General features: G+C 42.1%; 1 protein-coding gene across 2 annotated transcripts in view; it reads right to left on the bottom strand.

The window, feature by feature from the left end:
- The window catches only part of SYT12 (synaptotagmin 12), a 206,846-nt gene that overhangs the window by 54,988 nt on the left and 131,882 nt on the right, over nt 1–19,976 (bottom strand). For both annotated transcript variants that reach the window (XM_077460785.1, XM_077460784.1), the window contains exons 5-6: nt 12,526–12,741; nt 11,044–11,164 (exon numbers count right to left, since the gene is read on the bottom strand). In XM_077460785.1, the coding sequence (XP_077316911.1) occupies nt 11,044–11,164; nt 12,526–12,741 (337 nt within the window). The remainder of the gene's footprint in view (nt 1–11,043; nt 11,165–12,525; nt 12,742–19,976) is intronic.

Genomic DNA, 19,976 nt, shown 5'->3' with positions numbered 1-19,976 from the left:
TCATTAATCTGGCAACATAAACAGCCAAGATTGAGGTGATCCACCCTCCTTACCCCTGTTCAACATGGGGGCATGGGAGCCCCCAACATTCAAGCATATTATAGAGCAGTACTCTTGGACCAACTCAGAGAGTGGGGGTCAGCCAATTCCCAAAAAACTTGGAAACAAGTTGAATCCACGGTTCTCCACTCAGACACAAGACTTCTACTAACTGCCATCCCACTCAATGTTAACTTAACCTCTATACAGTGGTGTGAAAAAGTGTTTGCCCCCTTCCTCATTTCCTGTTCCTTTGCATGTTTGTCACACTTAAGTGTTTCGGAACATCAAACCAATTTAAACAATAGTCAAGGACAACACAAGTAAACACAAAATGCAATTTGTAAATGAAGGTGTTTATTATTAAAGGTGAAAAAAAATCCAAACCATCATGGCCCTGTGTGAAAAAGTGATTGTCCCCCTTGTTAAAACATACTATAACTGTGGTTGTCCACACCTGAGTTCAATTTCTCTAGCCACACCCAGGCCTGATTATTGCCACACCTGTTCACAATCAAGGCATCACTTAAATAGTAGCTGCTTGACACAGTAAGGGTCCTTTCACACGGGGCGGATCAGTTCTGATCCGCCCCGTGGATGTCCGTTTGCTCAGCGGGGATCACTCCGCCGATCCCCGCTGAGCAGGGAGATGACAGCTCCGTCTCTGCACACTGCGCAGGGACGGACCTGTCACAGCGCCGCTCTCCCCTATGGGAGATCGGATGACGACGGACCGCAGTGCCCGTCGTCACCCGATCCGATCCGCAGACGGATGGAAAAATAGCTTTTTCCTCCGTCACACTTTTTCGGATCGGAGCGGGTCGGATGTCAGCGGACATGTCACCGCTGACATCCGACGCTCCATAGAGCTCTATGGAGCACCCGTTCAGGTCCGCCTGAAAAACTGACAGGCGGGCCTGAACGGGACGTTAGTGTGAAAGAGGCCTAAGGTCCACCAGAAGATCCTTAAAAGCTACACATCATGCCGAGACCCAAAGAAATTCAGGAACAATTGAGAAAGAAAGTAATTGAGATCTATCAGTCTGGAAAGGGTTATAAAGCCATTTCCAAAGCTTTGGGAATCCAGCGAACCACAGGGAGAGCCATTATCCACAAATGGCGAAGACATGGAACAGTGGTGAACCTTCCCAGGAGTGGCCGGCCGCCCAAAATTACCCCAAGAGCGCAGCGACGACTCATCCAAGAGGTCACAAAAGACCCCACAACAACGTCCAAGGAACTGCAGGCCTCACTTGCCTCAGTTAAGGTCAGCGTTCATGCCTCCACCATTAGGAAAAGACTGGGCAAAAATGGCCTGCATGGCAGAGTTCCAAGGAGAAAACCACTGCTGAGCAAAAAGAACATCAAAGCTCATCTCAATTTCTCCACAACACATCTTGATGATCCCTAAGACTTTTGGGACAACATTCTGTGGACCGATGAGACAAAAGTGGAACTCTTTGGAAGGTGTGTGTCCAAGTATATCTGGCGTAGAAGGAACACTGCATTTCATAAAAAGAACATTATACCAACAGTAAAATATGGTGGTGGTAGTGTGATGGTCTGGGGCTGTTTTGCTGCTTCAGGACCTGGAAGACCGTGATAAAAGGAACTATGAATTCTGCTGTCTACCAAGAGATCCTGAAGGAGAATGTCCGACCATCTGTTCGTGTACTCAAGCTGAAACGAACTTGGGTTCTGCAGCAGGACAATGATCCTAAACACACCAGCAAGTCCACCACCGAATGGCTGAAGAAAAACAAAATGAAGACTTTGGAGTGGCCTAGCCAAAGTCCTGACCTGAATCCTATTGAGATGTTGTGGTATGACCTTAAAAAGGCCGTTCATGCTCGAAAACCCTCTAATGTAACTGAATTAGGCAGATAAAGGAGAAAAGAGAGAGAGGGGCACCTTTGGGTGCAGATTTTTCAAAAGGTTTTATTTTCAGTGTAAAAACATAAAATTTTGCACTCACATTTAGTAGGCAAAAAGTAAGCATTAAACACAGAGGGTCATCTGGTGTATCTGATTATGGGACGTCAGCCAGTGATCCGGTCCACATCTGTCATCTCGTTGTTCCTGTTCCTCTCACATGAGGTCCACTACAGGTGTTTTTTATGAAGCAGCAGTCTGATTCTGCCTGATGAAAGAGCGCAGTCGTCCGACAATCTCGACCCGCACGCTCAAGAAACGCGTCGCATACCCTCTGACATCACAGCCCCGCGCCCTGGTCATCTCTGCCTCCCAAGCCTCGTTCTGAAGACCGTTCTGAAGACCGCACATCTCGTGTCCACCATAAGCCGGCTGCTTCATAAAAAACACCTGTAGTGGACCTCATGTGAGAGGAACAGGAACAACGAGATGAGGACCGGATCACTGGCTGACGTCCCATAATCAGATACACCAGATGACCCTCTGTGTTTAATGCTTACTTTTTGCCTACTAAATGTGAGTGCAAAATTTTATGTTTTTACACTGAAAATAAAACCTTTTGAAAAATCTGCACCCAGAGGCGCCCCTCTCTCTCTTTTTTCTCCTTTATCTGCAGCAATCCAGGAGCTTGAGTTTCAGCTCTTTTAAGGTGGCAGCCCTGCATGCGGATCCATCTCCCCTCTCCATCCCTCTCCCCCCCCCCCTCTCCTCAGGAACAAAAGAACATTTAATTTTCCTTTTTTGGACTTGACAAAGTAGTGCATTCCCTGCACTCACTATCATATGTAATTTTATAGACTTTTTTTAAGTGGGAACCTAATATCTTTGATTTGCGCCAAATACTTGTCTTATAACTGAATTAGGACAATTCTGCAAAGATGAGTGGGCCAAAATTCCTCCAGGACGCTGTAAAAGCCTCATTGCACGTTATCGCAAACGCTTGGTTGCAGTTGTTGCTGCTAAGGGTGGCCCAACCAGTTATTAGGTTTAGGGGGCAATCACTTTTTCACACAGGGCCATGATGGTTTGGATTTTTTTTCACCTTTAATAATAAACACCTTCATTTACAAATTGCATTTTGTGTTTACTTGTGTTGTCCTTGACTATTGTTTAAATTGGTTTGATGTTCCGAAACACTTAAGTGTGACAAACATGCAAAGGAACAGGAAATGAGGAAGGGGGCAAACACTTTTTCACACCACTGTAACTGCAACAGCATGGGTGTGGGCAGCCATAATACAACTACATGAGATTGTCCTAACATCAAAAAATACTGGCAAGAGGTTTCTACCCTCATCTCCTCCACATTCACCATCTCTTTCCCTCTGACCTCATTGGATGTTCTGCTGGGATTATCAATCCATACATGGCCTGGACAATCCAAAGTATTAGTGATTCATATTCTGATAGCTGTTAACATTGACAAAACAATGGAAATAACCAAACCCACCCACAATACCAGACACTATCGGCCTACTGAACGCACATTTCAAATTGAAGTTCGCATTCGCCAAGTCCAAACTGACCACCTCAGGCTTTTACAGGAATTGGGCTGCTTGGATTGCTGACTGGGAAAGCATAACCCTTAAATAATAAGGTTCTAATCAGCAGCTCCCTTTCTTTAGTTCTTCATCTTCTCAGATTTGCCAACCTATCAGCCGTCTGACCTAGTTTCTGACATAATTTCCCACAAAACATCTTTAAACCAGTCTATCTAGCTCACAACTTTATGACAAGTTATTATCTAACTCATATAGTTTACTGTTATTGACATTGTGTATTTACCTATGTTGTCATCTAATGTTATGATAATTATTGCTACCTATAACGTGTAACTCTAATCATCTTGATTGTGATGAATATTCATTTCTGTTCTTCTTTTAAGAGTAAAATAAACAAAATGTAAAAAAAATCGAATTTCTTAAAAAATGTTGGCCAATATGTAATCTGCTACGTTTTTGGTAAAAAAAAAATCCCAATAAGCATATATTGATTGGTTTATGTGAACATCATAGCGTCTACAAACTATGGGATATATTTATGGAATTTTTTTTTATATGTAATGACGGTGATTGGCGACTTATTGCGGGACTGCAATATTGCGGCGGACTATCGGACGTTAACTGACACTTTTGACACTTTCTGGGAATCAGTGACACTAATACAGTGATCAATGCTAAATATATGCACTGTCACTGTACTAATGGCACTGACTGGGAAGGGGTTAAACATCAAGGGTGATCAAAGAGTTAACTGTGTGCCAGTGTTTTTCTGTATACTGTGTGCTGCTTTCACTAGGGGAAGATATCATTTATAGTCCCTGCTTTGCAATGACACAGGATCGGCCCCTTCCCCCATTGTTTACATAGGCATATCCCAGTTCTCTGTGTTTTACTGATAATTGGCATGTGCCGGTGGACCTCAAATCTCCGGGACCTACAGCAAGTACAGGATCATATATACACACACAGTATCTCACAAAAGTGAGTAAACCCATCACATTTTTGTAAATATTTTATAGCTTTTCATGTGACAACACAGAAGAAATTACACTTTGCTACAGTGTAAAATAGTGAGTGTATAGCTTGTATAACAGTGTCAATTTACTGTCCCCTCAAAATAACTCAACACAAAGCCATTCATGTCTTAACTGCTGGCGACAAAATATCCAAAGTGGGCCCAATTAGCCATTTTCTCTCCCCAGTATCATGTGACTCATTAGTGTTACATGGTCTCAGGTGTGAATGGGGAGCACTGGAAGTTCAACATGGCACCTCATGGCAAAGAACTCTCTGAGGATTTGAAAAAAAGACTTCTTGCTCTACATAAAGATGGCATAGGCTACAAGAAGATTACCAAGACACTGAAATTGAGCTGCAGCACGGTGGCCAAGACCATCCAGAGGTTTAACAGAACAGGTTCCACTCAGAACAGGCCTCGCCATGGCTGACCAAAGAAGTTGAGTGCACATGCTCAGCATCATATCCAGAGGTTGTCTTTGGCAAATAGACATATGTACCTTCTCTATTCCCTTGAAGAAGAGAGTGTCTCAAAACACGTCGGTGTATGAGAATACTATACCCAAGCAGTTGCTATGATCACTTATCATTTTAACACTTGTCTATGTCATATTTAATTGATGTATTATAATATGTGACAATAAAAAATTTATTTTTATTAATTAATAGTCTTGATGCCAGGAAAAATCCCACAAATGAGTTTTAATCGATATTACCCAACACCCATATGCCTGATGTGGTTCAGGGTTCTTTAATAGGGCCACAGAATGGTACTATGATTATGAAAGTTTTTGAACAGGTGGTTTGTTTGAGATATTTCATGCATATAATTGCCATCTATATGGCCCTCCAGTGATATATTTTCCTGGTAGTAATCTGCACAATTAATATTTTGGTAGGATAGAGGATGCAAATGTTCAATAGTTACACTTGAAGAAATGTATGGCTGTAAAGGCATAATTAGAGAAGGCCTACTGTGCAGGATAGGACTGAACAGTACCAGAGAGGAAGATACTCTTTGGTATCCTTTCAACTAGGGATCATGTTAATCTTTTACCGTTAATAAATATCAATACATTAACAGACGTCTTGCTTATACTCTATTTGGTGGATTCTATGAAGACTGTTTGAACTTACCTGGCATACTAATTCAATGAAAGACTGGTTAAAAATATTCATTAACTATTTAAAAGTATATACATTGAAGTTCTCTTCTTTTTTTCTTTTTCTGGCAACTGGAGAATTATTTTTAACACTATAGGATTTCTTTCCCCAGACCAATATTCGCATTGGCTCTTCCCATTGAGGAAAGCAGTACTTCTAGGAGAACCACAACTGAAAAGCACTGAACTAGGACCACCATGGTACCACCACATTATATTGTTGAGCGCGAACATTCCATGAGAATATCTCTTACAAGCCAAACCCGATTCAATGTTTATAAGATAAAGTGATTATGAGAGTCAACTGCCTATCAGAACCCAAACAGGGAAGAGATACTGTAGGTGGGAGGAGAGGACCGATCTGCTGACAATGTACACATTAGATTCCGGTTCCATGGAAACAAGCGTACATTGTCTCACAGTCTATATATGTTGTGCATCCTTGCTCTATGAAGCAAAAACAAATGGAGAATATATATGAGTCATATGAGTCATATTACATAGAGAAAAAATAGAAAATTCACCCTATATATAGATATTCTTTAAGTTAAATACAAATTAAATTTGTTGATCACTATACTACCTACTCCCTCCTTAACCACTAACCCTTTGTTCACACCTATGCTTTTTAAATGCATTGTGAAGTTTTCAGAAATGCACTACAATCCATTTAACATGGTTTCCTATGGTACTAGTTTACATCTATGCGTTTTGCAGCCGGTGCATTTTTAGAAAGGGTTGGGGACTTTTTTACGTGATTTGCGGCTAATAGACTTCAATGGATCTGCACCAAAAATGCAAGTGGTGCATTTTTTATATGATTTTTGATTTTATTTGTTTTGCGTTTTGTGGTTCTTATTTTACCACTGTATATAGCTGGTTTCTAAGCAGGGGGCAAAAAAATTTGCAAAAAAAACAGAGTGGGGTTCCCCCCCCCATCCATACTGGGCCCTTCAGTATGGATTTGGAAGGGACCCCCATGCCAATTTTTTTTTTTAAATGGCGTGGGGTCCAGACCCTTATTTGAGCATGCCGCCGGCAGGTCAGGAAAGGGAGGGGAAGAGCGAGCACCCACCCTCCTGAACCATACCAGGCTGCATGCCCTCAACATGGAGGGGTGGGTGCTTTGGGGCGGGGGGCTACGTACCCCACCAAAGCACCTTGCTCCCATGTTGATGAGGACAAGGGCCTCTTCCCGACAAATCTGGTGGTTATCAGGGTCTGCGGGCAGGGGGGCTTATCAAAATCTGGAACCCCACCTTTAAGAAGGGGGCCCCCAGATCCTGTCCCCCGTTGTGAATGGGTATCGTGTACATCGTACCCCTACTCATTCACCAAAAAAAGCACTGAAATGTAATAAAAACACAAGAGCCGTTTTTTTGACAATCCCTTTACTAATAGCTCTGTGTTCTCTTGCCATCTCTTCCCGTCTTCTCCTTCCCGCTGTCTCCTCCTCAAGCTGTCTCTTCCCGCCGTCCCTTCCTGCTGTCTTCTCCTTCCCGCCATCTCCTCCTCAAGCTGTCTTTTCCCATTGTCTTCTGCTTCCCACATCTCTTCCCACTGTCTTCTCGAGCTGTCTCTTCCCGCCACCACCATCTGTTCCTGCTGCTGTCTTCTTCCTCGTCGCCGGTTACCTGCTAAAAAAATTTTTTAAAAGCCGATCTTGTTCTGTTAATGTCCTTATCTGTTTTGTTGTCGTCCGCTCTCTACTGACTCTTATATAGCAATGAAGCATGGCCATTCGATGACATCACTCGGAGAGCCCACCCCTTTCCCTTTGTCACAAGGGACGGGCTCTCCGGGTGATGAAGATGAAGTCATTAACAGAACAAGAGAGGCTTTTTAAATTTTTTTAGCAGCTAACCAGCAGCGAGGAAGAAGACAGTAAGGGGAAGAGACAGCTCGAGGAGAAGACGGCGGGAAGGAGAAGACGGCGGAAAGGAGAAGATGGCGGAAAGGAGAAGATGGCGGGAAGGAGAAGACAGCAGGAAGAGATGGCGGGAAGGAGAAAACAGTGGTAAGAGACAGCTCGAGGAGGAGACGATGGGAAGGAGAAGACGATGGAAAGAGACGGCTAGAGAAGACAGAGCTATTGATGAAGGAAATGTCAAAAACCGACTGTGTTTTTATTACATTTCACTGCTTTTTGGTGAGTGGGTAAAGGTACGATGTACCCGATAGACATGTGCGGTTCGTTTCGTACAAATCAAAAATTTGTATGAATTTCCAAAAATTCGTACATTCGGAAGCATCCAAAATGGTAATTTCTATGCTTCCAAATTGTATACGAAATTTCGTTGATGAATTTCGGATCCAAATTCCGTTACAACGGAAACGTGACTGGTGTTTTGTTGATCAATCAGAGGTTTTCTTCTGCTGCTGAGTGAGGGTTGGGAAAATTACCTTTTTTAATATGGGCATGAGAGACTGGTACTGGTAGTCAATGGGATATTCAGAATCGGACAAAATAAGAATGTTCGTTAATATCGTTTTATTATTCTCATAATAATTACGATTATTTGTTATGATAAAGTTAAAAACCCAGGAAGTCAGCACAGCACAGGGATGGTGGGAGCCCCTCATAATGAGCACAACAGGGGTACAACCCCAGGAGGAAGTCAGCACAAAGATGGTGGGAGCCCCTCATAATGAGCACAGCACAGGGATGGTGGGAGTCTCTCATAATGATCACAGCAGGGGTAAAGGAAAATAATGAATTTAATCCATTTTGGAATAAGGCTGTGAAAAATGTGGAAAAGGTGAAGCACTGTTAATAGTTTCCAGGTGTACTGTATTAGATGGCAGTATTGGTTCCTAATACTGCCATTTTTTTTTTTGTATATCAGAGCAGCAAGGAGAAGGCGTGCAAGGAATGGGTGTACTTGGAAATAATTCTCATGTTCTACAAACAGGGGTTCTCAGATCACCAGATTTCTGACAAAGGAAGCAAAAGCTGGTTGAAAATGTAAAGCTAAATATTAGTCAAATAGCTATCTACACAGATGAAATATGCATACTGAAAGAGGGCTGTTTTACCTGTCAAAGGATTTATATTTCTGTCCACTCAGTTCTAAGATTTATACAGCACAATCCTGTCTGACAGGGCAGGAGACCTACTGTTAAATAACACGTCTTCTCCCCCCCCCCCCCCCCCAGCCTGTGACTGGACAGTGAAATGAGAAGCAGCACACTAATGACCTCATCTTTCTGTCACTCTTCTGTGTCCTCCAATCAGCAGATCCCTTGTTAGCGCATAAGCACTGCAGCACAACGTATTGACTGCTCATGCTGTTTCTCCGTCTCCCAGTCAGAATTGTGCTGTACAAGAAACATTACAGGCTAATACACAAACATTCTCAGGTACATACACTACTTACATTAAAAAAAATTAAATAACTTCTACTTATAATTTGTGTCTATATACAGTATTTCATAAAAGTGAGTACACCCCTCACATTTGTGCAAATATTTTATTATATCTTTTCATGTGACAACACTGAAGAGATTACGCTTTGCTACAATGTAAAGTAGTGAGTGTACAGCTTGTATAATAGTAGTAAATTTGCTGTCCCCTCAAAATAACTGAACACACAGCCAATTAATGTCTAAACCACTGGCAACAAACGTGAGTACACACCTAAGTGAAAATGTCCAAATTAGGGCAAAAGTGTAAATATTTTGAGTGGCCACCATTATTTTCCGGCACTGCCTTAACCCTCTTGGACATGGAGTTCACCAGAGCTTCACAGGTTGCTACTACAGTCCTCTTCCACTCCTACATAACAACATCACAGAGCTGGTGGACCTTGTGCTCCTCCACTTTCTGTTTGAGGATGCCCCACAGATTCTCAATAGGGTTTAGGTCTGGAGACATTCTTGGCTAGTCCATCACCTTGAGCTTCTTTAGCAAGGCAGTGATCGTCTTGGGGGTGTGTTTGGGGTTGTTATCATGTTGGAATACTGCCCTGCGGGCCAGTCTCCGAAGGGAGGGGATCATGCTCTGCTTTAGTATGTCACAGTACATGTCGGCATTCATGGTTCCCTCAATGAACTGTAGCTCCCCAGTGTTGGCAGCACTCATGCAGCCCCAGACCATGACACTCCCACCACCATGCTTGACTGTAGGAAAGACACTCTTGTCTTAGTACCTGGTTGTACCTGGTAGCTTAATAACTTAGTACTTGGTTGCCGCCACACATGCTTGACACCATCTGAACCAAATAAGTTTATCTTGGTCTCATCAGAAATGGTTCCCGTAATCCATGTCCTTAGTCTGCTTGTCTTCAGCAAACTGTTTGTGGGCTCTCTTGTGCATCATCTTTAGAAGAGGCTTCCTCCTGGGACGACAGCCATCCAGACTAATTTGATGCAGTGTGCAGCGTATTTGTCTATTTCGCAAAGACAACCTCTGGATATGACTCTGAGCACATGCTCAACTTCTTTGTTCGACCATGGCGAGGCCTGTTCTGAGTGGAGCCTGTGCTCTTAAACCGTTGTATGGTCTTGGCCACCATACTGCAGCTCAGTTTCAGGGTCTTGGCAATCTTCTTATAGCCTAGGCCATCTTTATGTAGAGCAACAATTTTTTTTTTCAGATCCTCAGAGAGTTCTTTGCCATGAGGTGCCATGTTGAACTTCCAGTGACCAGTATGAGAGAGAGAGAGCGATAACACCAAATTTAACACACCTGCTCTCCAATCACACCTGGTAACACTAATAAATCACATGACATCGGGGAGGGAAAATGGCTAATTGAGCCCAATTTGGACATCTTCACTTAGGGGTGTACTCACTTTTGTTGCCACCAGTTTAGACATTAATGGCTGTGTGATGAGTTATTTTGAGGGGAGAGCAAATCTACACTGTTATACAAGCTGTACACTCACTACTTTACAGTCTAGCAAAGTGTAATTTCTTCAGTGTTGTCACAAGAAAAATTATAATAAAATAATTACAAAAATGTGAGGGGTGTAATCACTTTTGTGAGATACTGTATATCCACCTAAAGTTCAGCTTTTAGTAATGAGTAGGTCGGCCATATTATCCATATGTATCTCAGGGTTGAGGGTTCAGACTTTACCGGAGTGTACCGTTAAAGATAGATTTATATGTAAATAAAAAGAAGAGAATTAACATAATGCGGTCAAAAATATGATCTTTATGTAATGTGAGCCCTCATTTTTTAAGCCAATGCATAAAATGAATTGTTCTATAGGTTAACATGACTTTACTATAAATATAGGGTGAATTGTGCATTAGCTTTTCTACATACAATTACATACACATGTATGTGCCTATAAAGATTTTTATTTTTTACCATATCTTCCACAGAAAAGTAGACATACCTTTGCTAATTAGTGTGACTTTTACAATGGTTACTTATCTCTTACCTGCTGTGGTCTTCCCTTCTGTCCTCACCAAGTTCTTTCCTTTAACCACCACCACGGTGAGGCGCTCAGCTGTTGGGAGGTAACTGAGAGACAACAGAATTTCCCCAACTGCATCTGCAGCCTGAAAAACAAAGGGGTTGTGTTTTCTACTAAGGATTGTGTACATACGTTTACAGTAATGTTGGTTGGTTAATTTAATTTTGATCAACATCAGCTTGCCTTACCAGTCAAGCTGAACCACCATATATGACCCCCACTGTTATGACTGTGGCCACAACATTGTGATTTTAGACCTATCATGTAACAAAGTATTTATACTTTTAGCTAATCAGCAGTCTGTCTCTCTGTCATCTCGGTAGCCCTCCTTTTTTCTCCCCTTCTGGGGAAATCTTTTTTCTTGGTTAGTTTCATGCCTGTCACATCCATTATCCTTATGTCACAAATCTGATTTAATTTGATTCTATGACCTCTAAAGCTGGCCATACATGGATCAAAATCTGCCCAGTTCAGCATGGACCAGCTGAATTTCAATCCATGTATGGGCAGGGTGGTTGTACAGAAGTTCATATACAGATTCGCTCTGTTGGAAACCTTCTGCTTGTTCAGTGCCCCCGGCTACACCTGGCCGCGCTGATCAATGTATTCTGATGGTAGAGAAGCTTCCCAGATGTCAGAATACAATGGCTCAACGGGTAGGATTCTCCCATCCCCCTAAAATGTGGTTCATTGTTTAAAAAAAAAAAAGATCCATGGGCTGTCTAAGTTTCTTTCTCATTCTTTCTTGTATTTTCCTATACTAGTTATGGGCAAAAAGCAAAATGATGACTTTGATTTTGAGGAACTAGACTGGCCTGCACAGTGACTGGACCTCCATCCTTTCCCGAACACCTATGAAATTAATTGGTATCCCAACTACGAACCAGGTCTTCTCATCCACCATCAGTAGCTGCCCTCACAAATGCTCCTTTAGCTAAATGGACACAATTTTCTATAGATATACCCTACATTTTTGTAGAAAGCTCTCCCTGAAGAATGGAGGACAACTCCATATCAATGCCCATGGTTTTGGAATGTTATGTCTAACAAGCTCATTTAGGTATTATGGTCAGGTTTCCCCAAACTTTTGGCTATGCAGTACGCTTGATTTACTAAAACTGGAGAGTGCAAAATCTGGTGGAGGTATGCATGGTAGCCAATTAGTTTTTAACTTCAGCTTGTTTGATTAAGCTTTGACAAAAGAACATGGAAGCTGATTGGTTCCTATGTAGAGCTGCACCAGATTTTGCATTCTCCAGTTAGAGTAAATCAGTCCCAGCATCTTCCAATGTGGACAACTGTGAGTGGTGGAACCTCACCTCACAATGAGTCGTGTCATCACGTTCTTACTCTTCCCCAAGCTATCCAAAATCAAAAAAACACTTTAAATGGGGTGCAATGAACTTCTTTAGTAAATGACCTCTTCAGCATGCAGTAAAACAATACCTTATTGACATCTTGTAGGTATATCCAGGTATTGAACGGTCGCATAACCAAATCCAAGTCTGACAATTTCAGCTCTGCAATTCCCGTACTGACATTCCTTTCATCGCCATCTATTCCAAAAATAGCGAACCTCAGGCTGTTTTCCTCCAGCGCCAATGGATCGAGTGGTATGGAAAATCTCTCATCAAATGAAACTGAATATGCATTTCTCTGTATCTGTCAAAACAAAAATGGTGTGCATATGTTATGAGGATGCTTAATGGAAATTGTGGAAAAATAAGTAATGAATTCTCTTGACAGAATGCAAAATATGTAATTTTTGTTCCTAAACAAATAAAACAAGGCAGTGTTTATTAACTGTGTCTTTTCAGTTTAAAAGAGTCACATTGGCTTTGCAGCAGATATCCTTTATTGTTTGGCCCCTCCCTTTTCTCCTGGATTCTGCACTTGTATGAAAAGGCTTAGAAAATGGTCAAGTAACAGAGCTATATTTATATATTGTATATATATATATATATATATATATATATATATATATATATATATATATATATATATATATACACTGTATACATATACACACCCTGAGCGCCACTTTATTAGGTACACCTGTTCAATTGCTTGGTAACACAAATTGGTAATCAGTCAATCACATGGCAGCAACTCAATGCATTTAGGCATCTAGATGTGGTGAAGATGACTTTCTGAAGTTCAAACTGAGCATTAGAATGGGAAGGAAAGGAGATTTAAGTGATTTTGAATGTGGCATGGTTGTTGGTACCGTGGTTGTTTGGATGGTCTGCGTATTTCAAAAACTGCTGATCTACTGGGATCTTCACGCACAACCACCAACCAGGCAGGATACGTTCTGCAACCTTACCCTTGTAATGTGGATCAAGAAGGGTTGCCAGCCAGTAATGAACCCTCTCCTTAATACCACAAATCCTAGGGTCCTTTCACAGGCTTTGCAGAATCAAGGAATCCTAGGGTCCTTTCACAGGCTTTGCAGAATCAAGGAGACCATGCAGCGTAAGTTTGCAGTGGCATTTGATTCTGAGTGCTCTGGGTCACTAAGGATCACATTATACGTAACTACCTCCTCCCAGCCATGTACAACTCCTTGGGTTTCTGGGGACTGAAAACCATCCTTTGAAGACTGCTGCGTGTTATCCTCCACATCCATGCTGACACAATCCTCATCCTCTTGTGGCCTCCACAAATGGCGACAGGACAGTGCATGCATCCTTGATCAGTAGCCATTGGCATGGCAAGAAGAAGCCAAGCTCCCCTGATGCTGTCCTGGTGCCATACTCACACAGGTACTCATTTATGGCTCTCTGCTGTGTGTGCAGCCGCTGCAGCATTGTCAACATTTAGCTGGTGGGCATGTCACAAATGAGGCGGTTGGTGGGCAGGTTTCTTTCCCTTTGAATGTCAGCCAGCGGATCCCTGACTGGCGGAAATTACCACAGACTTTTTCTGGCCTGCCTCAGGAGATCTTGTAAGCCTTGGTACCTGGCAAGAAACACTGCACCCCCAAATTCAAGACATATGTGAAACATGGAACATGGGTCAAGTGTCCCTGTCAGAGGGCGGGAAGAAGGTTGGTGCCATTGTCGCATATAACCATTCCTGGCTGAAGCTGGCATGACGTCAACCACCTCTGAGCCTGCCCCTGCAGAGCTGACAGAATCTCTGCCCCAGTGTGGCTCCTGTCCCCTAGGCAAACTAATTCAAGCACCGCATGGCATCTTTTTGCCTGACTGCTTGCATAGCCCCTTGAGCGCTTAGGGAGCACTGCTGGTTCAGAGGACAATTCTGCAGAACAGGCCATAAAGGAAGAAGAAAAGGAGAGAGGGGAACATACAGATGTTGTTGCAGAATCACTGCTAGCTTTTTGGAGGCATGGAACCAAACAAGCTCCAACACTGAAACCTGTTCTGCATCCTTCCCAGCTGCCAGCATAGTTACCTAGTGTGCCGTGAAGGAAAGGTAACATTCCCTGCCCATGGGATTTGGTGACAAAAGGGGCGCTTTTAAAAAAAGAGGAAAAACCTCATATCTTCACATTACATTAAATGAGTGAAAAATACTACAATAACACCCATAAGTGCTTGGGGTGGTGAATCAACCCACTAAACATATGATAAATCCCCCCAAAAATTGCAAAAATAATTAATTAAATAGTCCCAATTAGATACTGGAGAAAAAGATATATCCAAAGTCCATGCAGTGATTAAACTCCACAGATACAATTGTGATAGACTTCATCTACATCCTTTTGCCAAAATGCAATGATATCTTCTGAAATTAGTGAAAAATCCCTTCACTACAAATTTGAGCACAAAGACACCCGATCGTGAAGATACAGTAGTCTCCTTACCAGATTGTAATGACTACTTTAATTAAAAAGATAGTCAGTTGAGCTTGTGCAGGTAAATGCCTGCTCACATGGAATACGATACGGACTCTATGGAAAACTCCTTCCTCCTCATAGACTCAGACGGGGCATGAAGAAAGAGCAAACAATATCCATAGCATAATACTGTTTATTTAAAACGAAAATTTTAAAACATAAAGCCAAATGGCTGCTTACATTACTCAGTGCCCGACCTGGCACTGGGGCTGCTCGCTTATCAGATCGTTTCGTGGTGTGCTCATGGCTCCTCGTGTACGGCGTGCTTTCCACCGAATGCGACCGACAACATTGCCTTGAGTGGGACTGAGGCTGCGCCTCTTTTTTTAAAAGCGCCCCTATTGTCACCAAATCCCAGCGAATTAAGTTTCTTACTATAGATCTTTTTTAGGGAGCAGCTATAAAATTATCACAATATTAGTTTGATAATTAGAGTATTCACAATCAGTATCACAAGGTATTCTAGTAAGTGGCGCGGAGTTTATTTGGAGCTGTTATCAGCTGCATGCACACATTTTCCTGCCCATGCCTGCTGGACCATGAGTCAGCAGTATTATGAACCTTACTGCTGACCGTCCTTTCCAATGAGCCAAAACATTGCCTTCCACATGGCGGTAGAGAGCCAGAATGGCCTTACGTGAAAAGAAATGGCGTTTTGGAGCCTGCCACTGTGGTACAGCACATTACACAAATTCACGAAAGGGGGCTGAGTCTACCAGCTGAAAAGGCAGCAGTTGCAGTGCTAGCAATTTGGCCAAGCTAGCATGTAGACACTGAGCATGTGGGTGGCTGGGACCGAATTTCTTTTTACGGTTAAATAATGGGGTAGGGAAATGTGCCTGCTGAGTTCAACTAGTGGTGTACTGCTAGCAGATTGGCTGCAAGTACTTGTGACACCTATTGCTATACCTATTCCTCTAAGGGTAGGTTTTTGAAAGGACTGGAGGTATAGTAGGGTTTGAGATCCCAGATGAGGAGCAAGGAGAAGTCTGCCCTTTTCTATGATGTGAGTCTTTCAGGTGCTGCTGTCAGCGGACTGCATAGCAGGTCATCATATGTCTGGTCAAGCATGTGATGCCCAAGCGGTTGCTGTTCTCGACACGCTTGATCCGCTTTAGACATAGGTTGCAAACATCAATGGTGCGATCTTCTGCACACATGTCGAAAAAGGCCCACACCAAGGAACTTTTAAAAGTCAGCAGGGAGTCAGCAGCGCCCTGTACCTGTGAAGCTCTACGGCGTTATGTAATAGGGTGGCCCTTAAGCTGCCTCCTGGAGGACATCCTGCCTCATTGGAGTTGTGCCTCCTTCTCCTCTTCACTTACCTCCTGTCTTCTCTCAGGCACCCAAGTACAGTCAGTGACCTCATCATTCCCTCCCTCCTCATCACTGGAGCAAACCTGGCAGTATGCTGCAGCTTGGGGAACATGACTGCCAGTTTCTTGTCCTTCTGTGGCACCCCCTCTCTCTAAGCTCACATTACTCCCTTTCTCAACCTGGGAAGCAACATCAGAGCCTTCAAATTGCTGCGCATCCTCCAGCACTATGTAACCGACACTGTGGTCGAATAATTCTGGGAACTCCTCCATGTGTTATGGTGGGGCTGTGGAAGGAGTAGCTGTGGACAAGGAGACAGTGGAATAGGCCGCTTTGGCAGCTGCATTGGAAGGCAAACTACTATGAGCCTGGGTGATAAAGGATGAGGAGGATGAGGACAGCTTTGTTATCCACTCCACCAACTCTTCTGCATGTTGTGGCTTAATAACCTGGCCAGCAGCAGAAAAAAAGGACAAGCGTGCCCCACAGCCACCTGCATAGGATGCACCATGTCCACGACCACCACTGTTGACTGTAGACACAGAGGCTGCTTTCCCTATTTTATTGGCCTGTGAACGTCTGCCTCTCCTTGGTGACCTTCCAGACATGATGTGGATTTTTTCTTTTCAAAGCACACTACACTGTATTATATGCTGTGTACACCACCTGCACTGTATTAAAAAGACTACACCGGCTGCACTGTATTATATACTGTGTACACCGCCATGAAGTGTATTAGAAACTGTACACACTGTATTATATACTGTGTACACCGCCTGAAGTGTATTAGAAACTGTACACCGGCTGCACTGTATTGCATACTGTGTACACCACCTGAAGTGTATTAGAAACTGTACACACTGTATTATATAATGTGTACACCACCTGAAGTGTATTAGAAACTGTACACACTGTATTATAAACTGTGTAATATATACTGTGTACACCGCATGAAGTGTATTAAAAACTGTACACCACCGAATGCACTGTATATATAGGCTACACTGAATGAAGAGTGTGTGTGTGCGTGTGCGTGTGCGCGTGTGTGTGTGTGTGTGTGTATTATATATATATACACATATACACACATACACATACATACACACACACACATCACATATATTACACAGTATATTTATACTAGACTGTATATATATATATGCCTTGCGAAAGTATTCGGCCCCCTTGAACTTTTTAGCCTTTTGCCACATTTCAGGCTTCAAACATAAAGATATAAACATTTTATTTTTTGTGAAGAATCACCAACAAGTGGGACACAATTGTGAAGTGGAACGAAATCTATTGGATTTTTGAAACTTTTTTAACTAATAAAAAAATGAAAAGTGGGGTGTGCAAAATTATTCGGCTCCCTTGCGTTAATACTTTGTAGAGCCACCTTTTGCTGCGATTAGAGTTGCAAGTCGCTTGGGGTATGTCTCTATCAGTTTTGCACATCGAGAGACTGAAATTCTTGCCCATTCTTCCTTGCAAAACAGCTCGAGCTCAGTGAGGTTGGATGGAGAGCGTTTGTGAACAGCAATTTTCAGCTCTTTCCACAAATTCTCGATTGGATTCAGGTCTGGACTTTGACTTAGCCATTCTAACACCTGGATACGTTTATTTGTGAACCATTCCTTTGTAGATTTTGCTGTATGTTTGGGATCATTGTCTTGTTGAAAGATAAATCTCCGTCCCAGTTTCAGGTCTTTTGCAGACTCCAACAGGTTTTCATCCAGAATGGTCCTGTATTTGGCTGCATCCATCTTCCCCTCAATTTTAACCATCTTCCCTGTCCCTGCTGAAGAAAAGCAGGCCCAAACCATGATGCTGCCACCACCATGTTTGACAGTGGGGATGGTGTGTTGAGGGTGATGAGCTGTGTTGCTTTTACGCCAAACATATCGTTTTGCATTGTGGGCAAAAAGTTTGATTTTGGTTTCATCTGACCAGAGCACCTTCTTCCACATTGGTGTGTCTCCCAGGTGGCTTGTGGCAAACTTTAGACTTTTTATGGATATCTTTGAGATATTCTTGCCACTCTTCCATAAAGGCCAGATTTGTGCAGTGTACGACTGATTGTTGTCCTATGGACAGACTCTCCCACCTCAGCTGTAGTTCTCTGCAGTTCATCCAGAGTGATCATGGGCCTCTTGGCTGCATCTCTGATCAGTCTTTTCCTTGTCTGAGCTGAAAGTTTAGAGGGACGGCCAGGTCTTGGTAGATTTGTAGTGGTCTGATACTCCTTCCATTTCAAAATGATCGCTTGCACAGTGCTCCTTGGGATGTTTAAAGCTTGGGAAATCTTTTTGTATGCAAATCCGGCTTTAAACTTCTCCACAACAGTATAACGGACCTGCCTGGTGTGTTCCTTGGTCTTCATGATGCTCTCTGCGCTTTCAACAGAACCCTGAGACTATCACAGAGCAGGTGCATTTATACAGAGACTTGATTACACACAGGTGGATTCTATTTATCACCATCAGTCATTTAGGACAACATTGGATCATTCAGAGATCCTTGCTGAACTTCTGGAGTGAGTTTGCTGCACTGAAAGTAAAGGGGCCGAATAATTTTGCACGCACCACTTTTCAGTTTTTTATTTGCTAAAAAAGTTTAAATTATCCAATAGATTTCGTTCCACTTCACAATTGTGTCCCACTTGTTGGTGATTCTTCACAAAAAATAAAAATTTTATATCTTTATGTTTGAAGCCTGAAATGTGGCAAAAGGTTGAAAAGTTCAAGGGGGCCGAATACTTTCGCAAGGCACTGTATATATATATATCAAATACACTGCCTGCACTGACTGAATATAGAGTATACACTGAATAAATGCAGAGTATATAAATATATGTGTGTATGTATGTATGTGTATATATATATATATATATATATATATATATATATATATATATATATATACACTCTGTGCATTTTTATATCACTGATCGCTGAATAAATGACAATGGTCCCAAAATAGTGTCAAAAGTGCCCGATGTGTCCACCATAATGTCGCAGTCACAGTAAAAATTTGCAGATCGCCGCCATTACTAATAAAAAAAAATAATAATAATAAAAATGCCATAAAAACTATCCCCTATTTTGTAGATGCTATAACTTTTGCGCAAACCAATCAATATAAGCTTATCGCGTTTTTACCAAAAATATGTAGAAGAATACATATCGGCTTAAACTTAGGAAAAAACATTTATATATTTTTGGGGGATATTTATTATAGCAAAAAGTAAAAAATATTGCTTCTTTTTTCAAAATTGTCGCTCTTTTTCTGTTTATAGCACAAAAAATAAAAACCACACAGGTGATCAAATAGCACCAAAAGAAAGCTCTATCTGTGGGAAAAAAAGGACGTAAATTTTGTTTGGGTACAATATCACATGCCGTGCAATTGTCAGTTAAAGCGAGGAAGTGCCAAATGGCAAAAAGTGCTCTGGTCAGGAAGGGGGAAAAAATTTCCGGGGCTGAAGCTGTTAAGGTCATTACAAAAGAAAAAAGGGGACGCTCTTTACGCATGGGAAAAAAAGAGATTTAGTTTCTAAATACATTAAACTTTCTTCACAGTAAGAGCTGTGAAAATGTGGAATAGACTACCTCAAGAACTGGCCAGATAAGTAGAATGGTGTAAAAAAAAAAAAAAGAGCTGAATGTGTTCTTAAATGCATAAAATATACCTGGGTATTACAATTTATAGGTAATAACAC

The sequence above is a fragment of the Lithobates pipiens genome, unplaced genomic scaffold, assembly GCF_037356315.1.
Source record: "Lithobates pipiens isolate NorthernLeopardFrog02 unplaced genomic scaffold, aLitPip1_a1.2 Scaffold_10, whole genome shotgun sequence".
NCBI lineage: Eukaryota > Metazoa > Chordata > Amphibia > Anura > Ranidae > Lithobates > Lithobates pipiens.
Note: the sequence above shows the minus strand (reverse complement) of the source record. Positions and strands in the feature narration are given on the sequence as shown.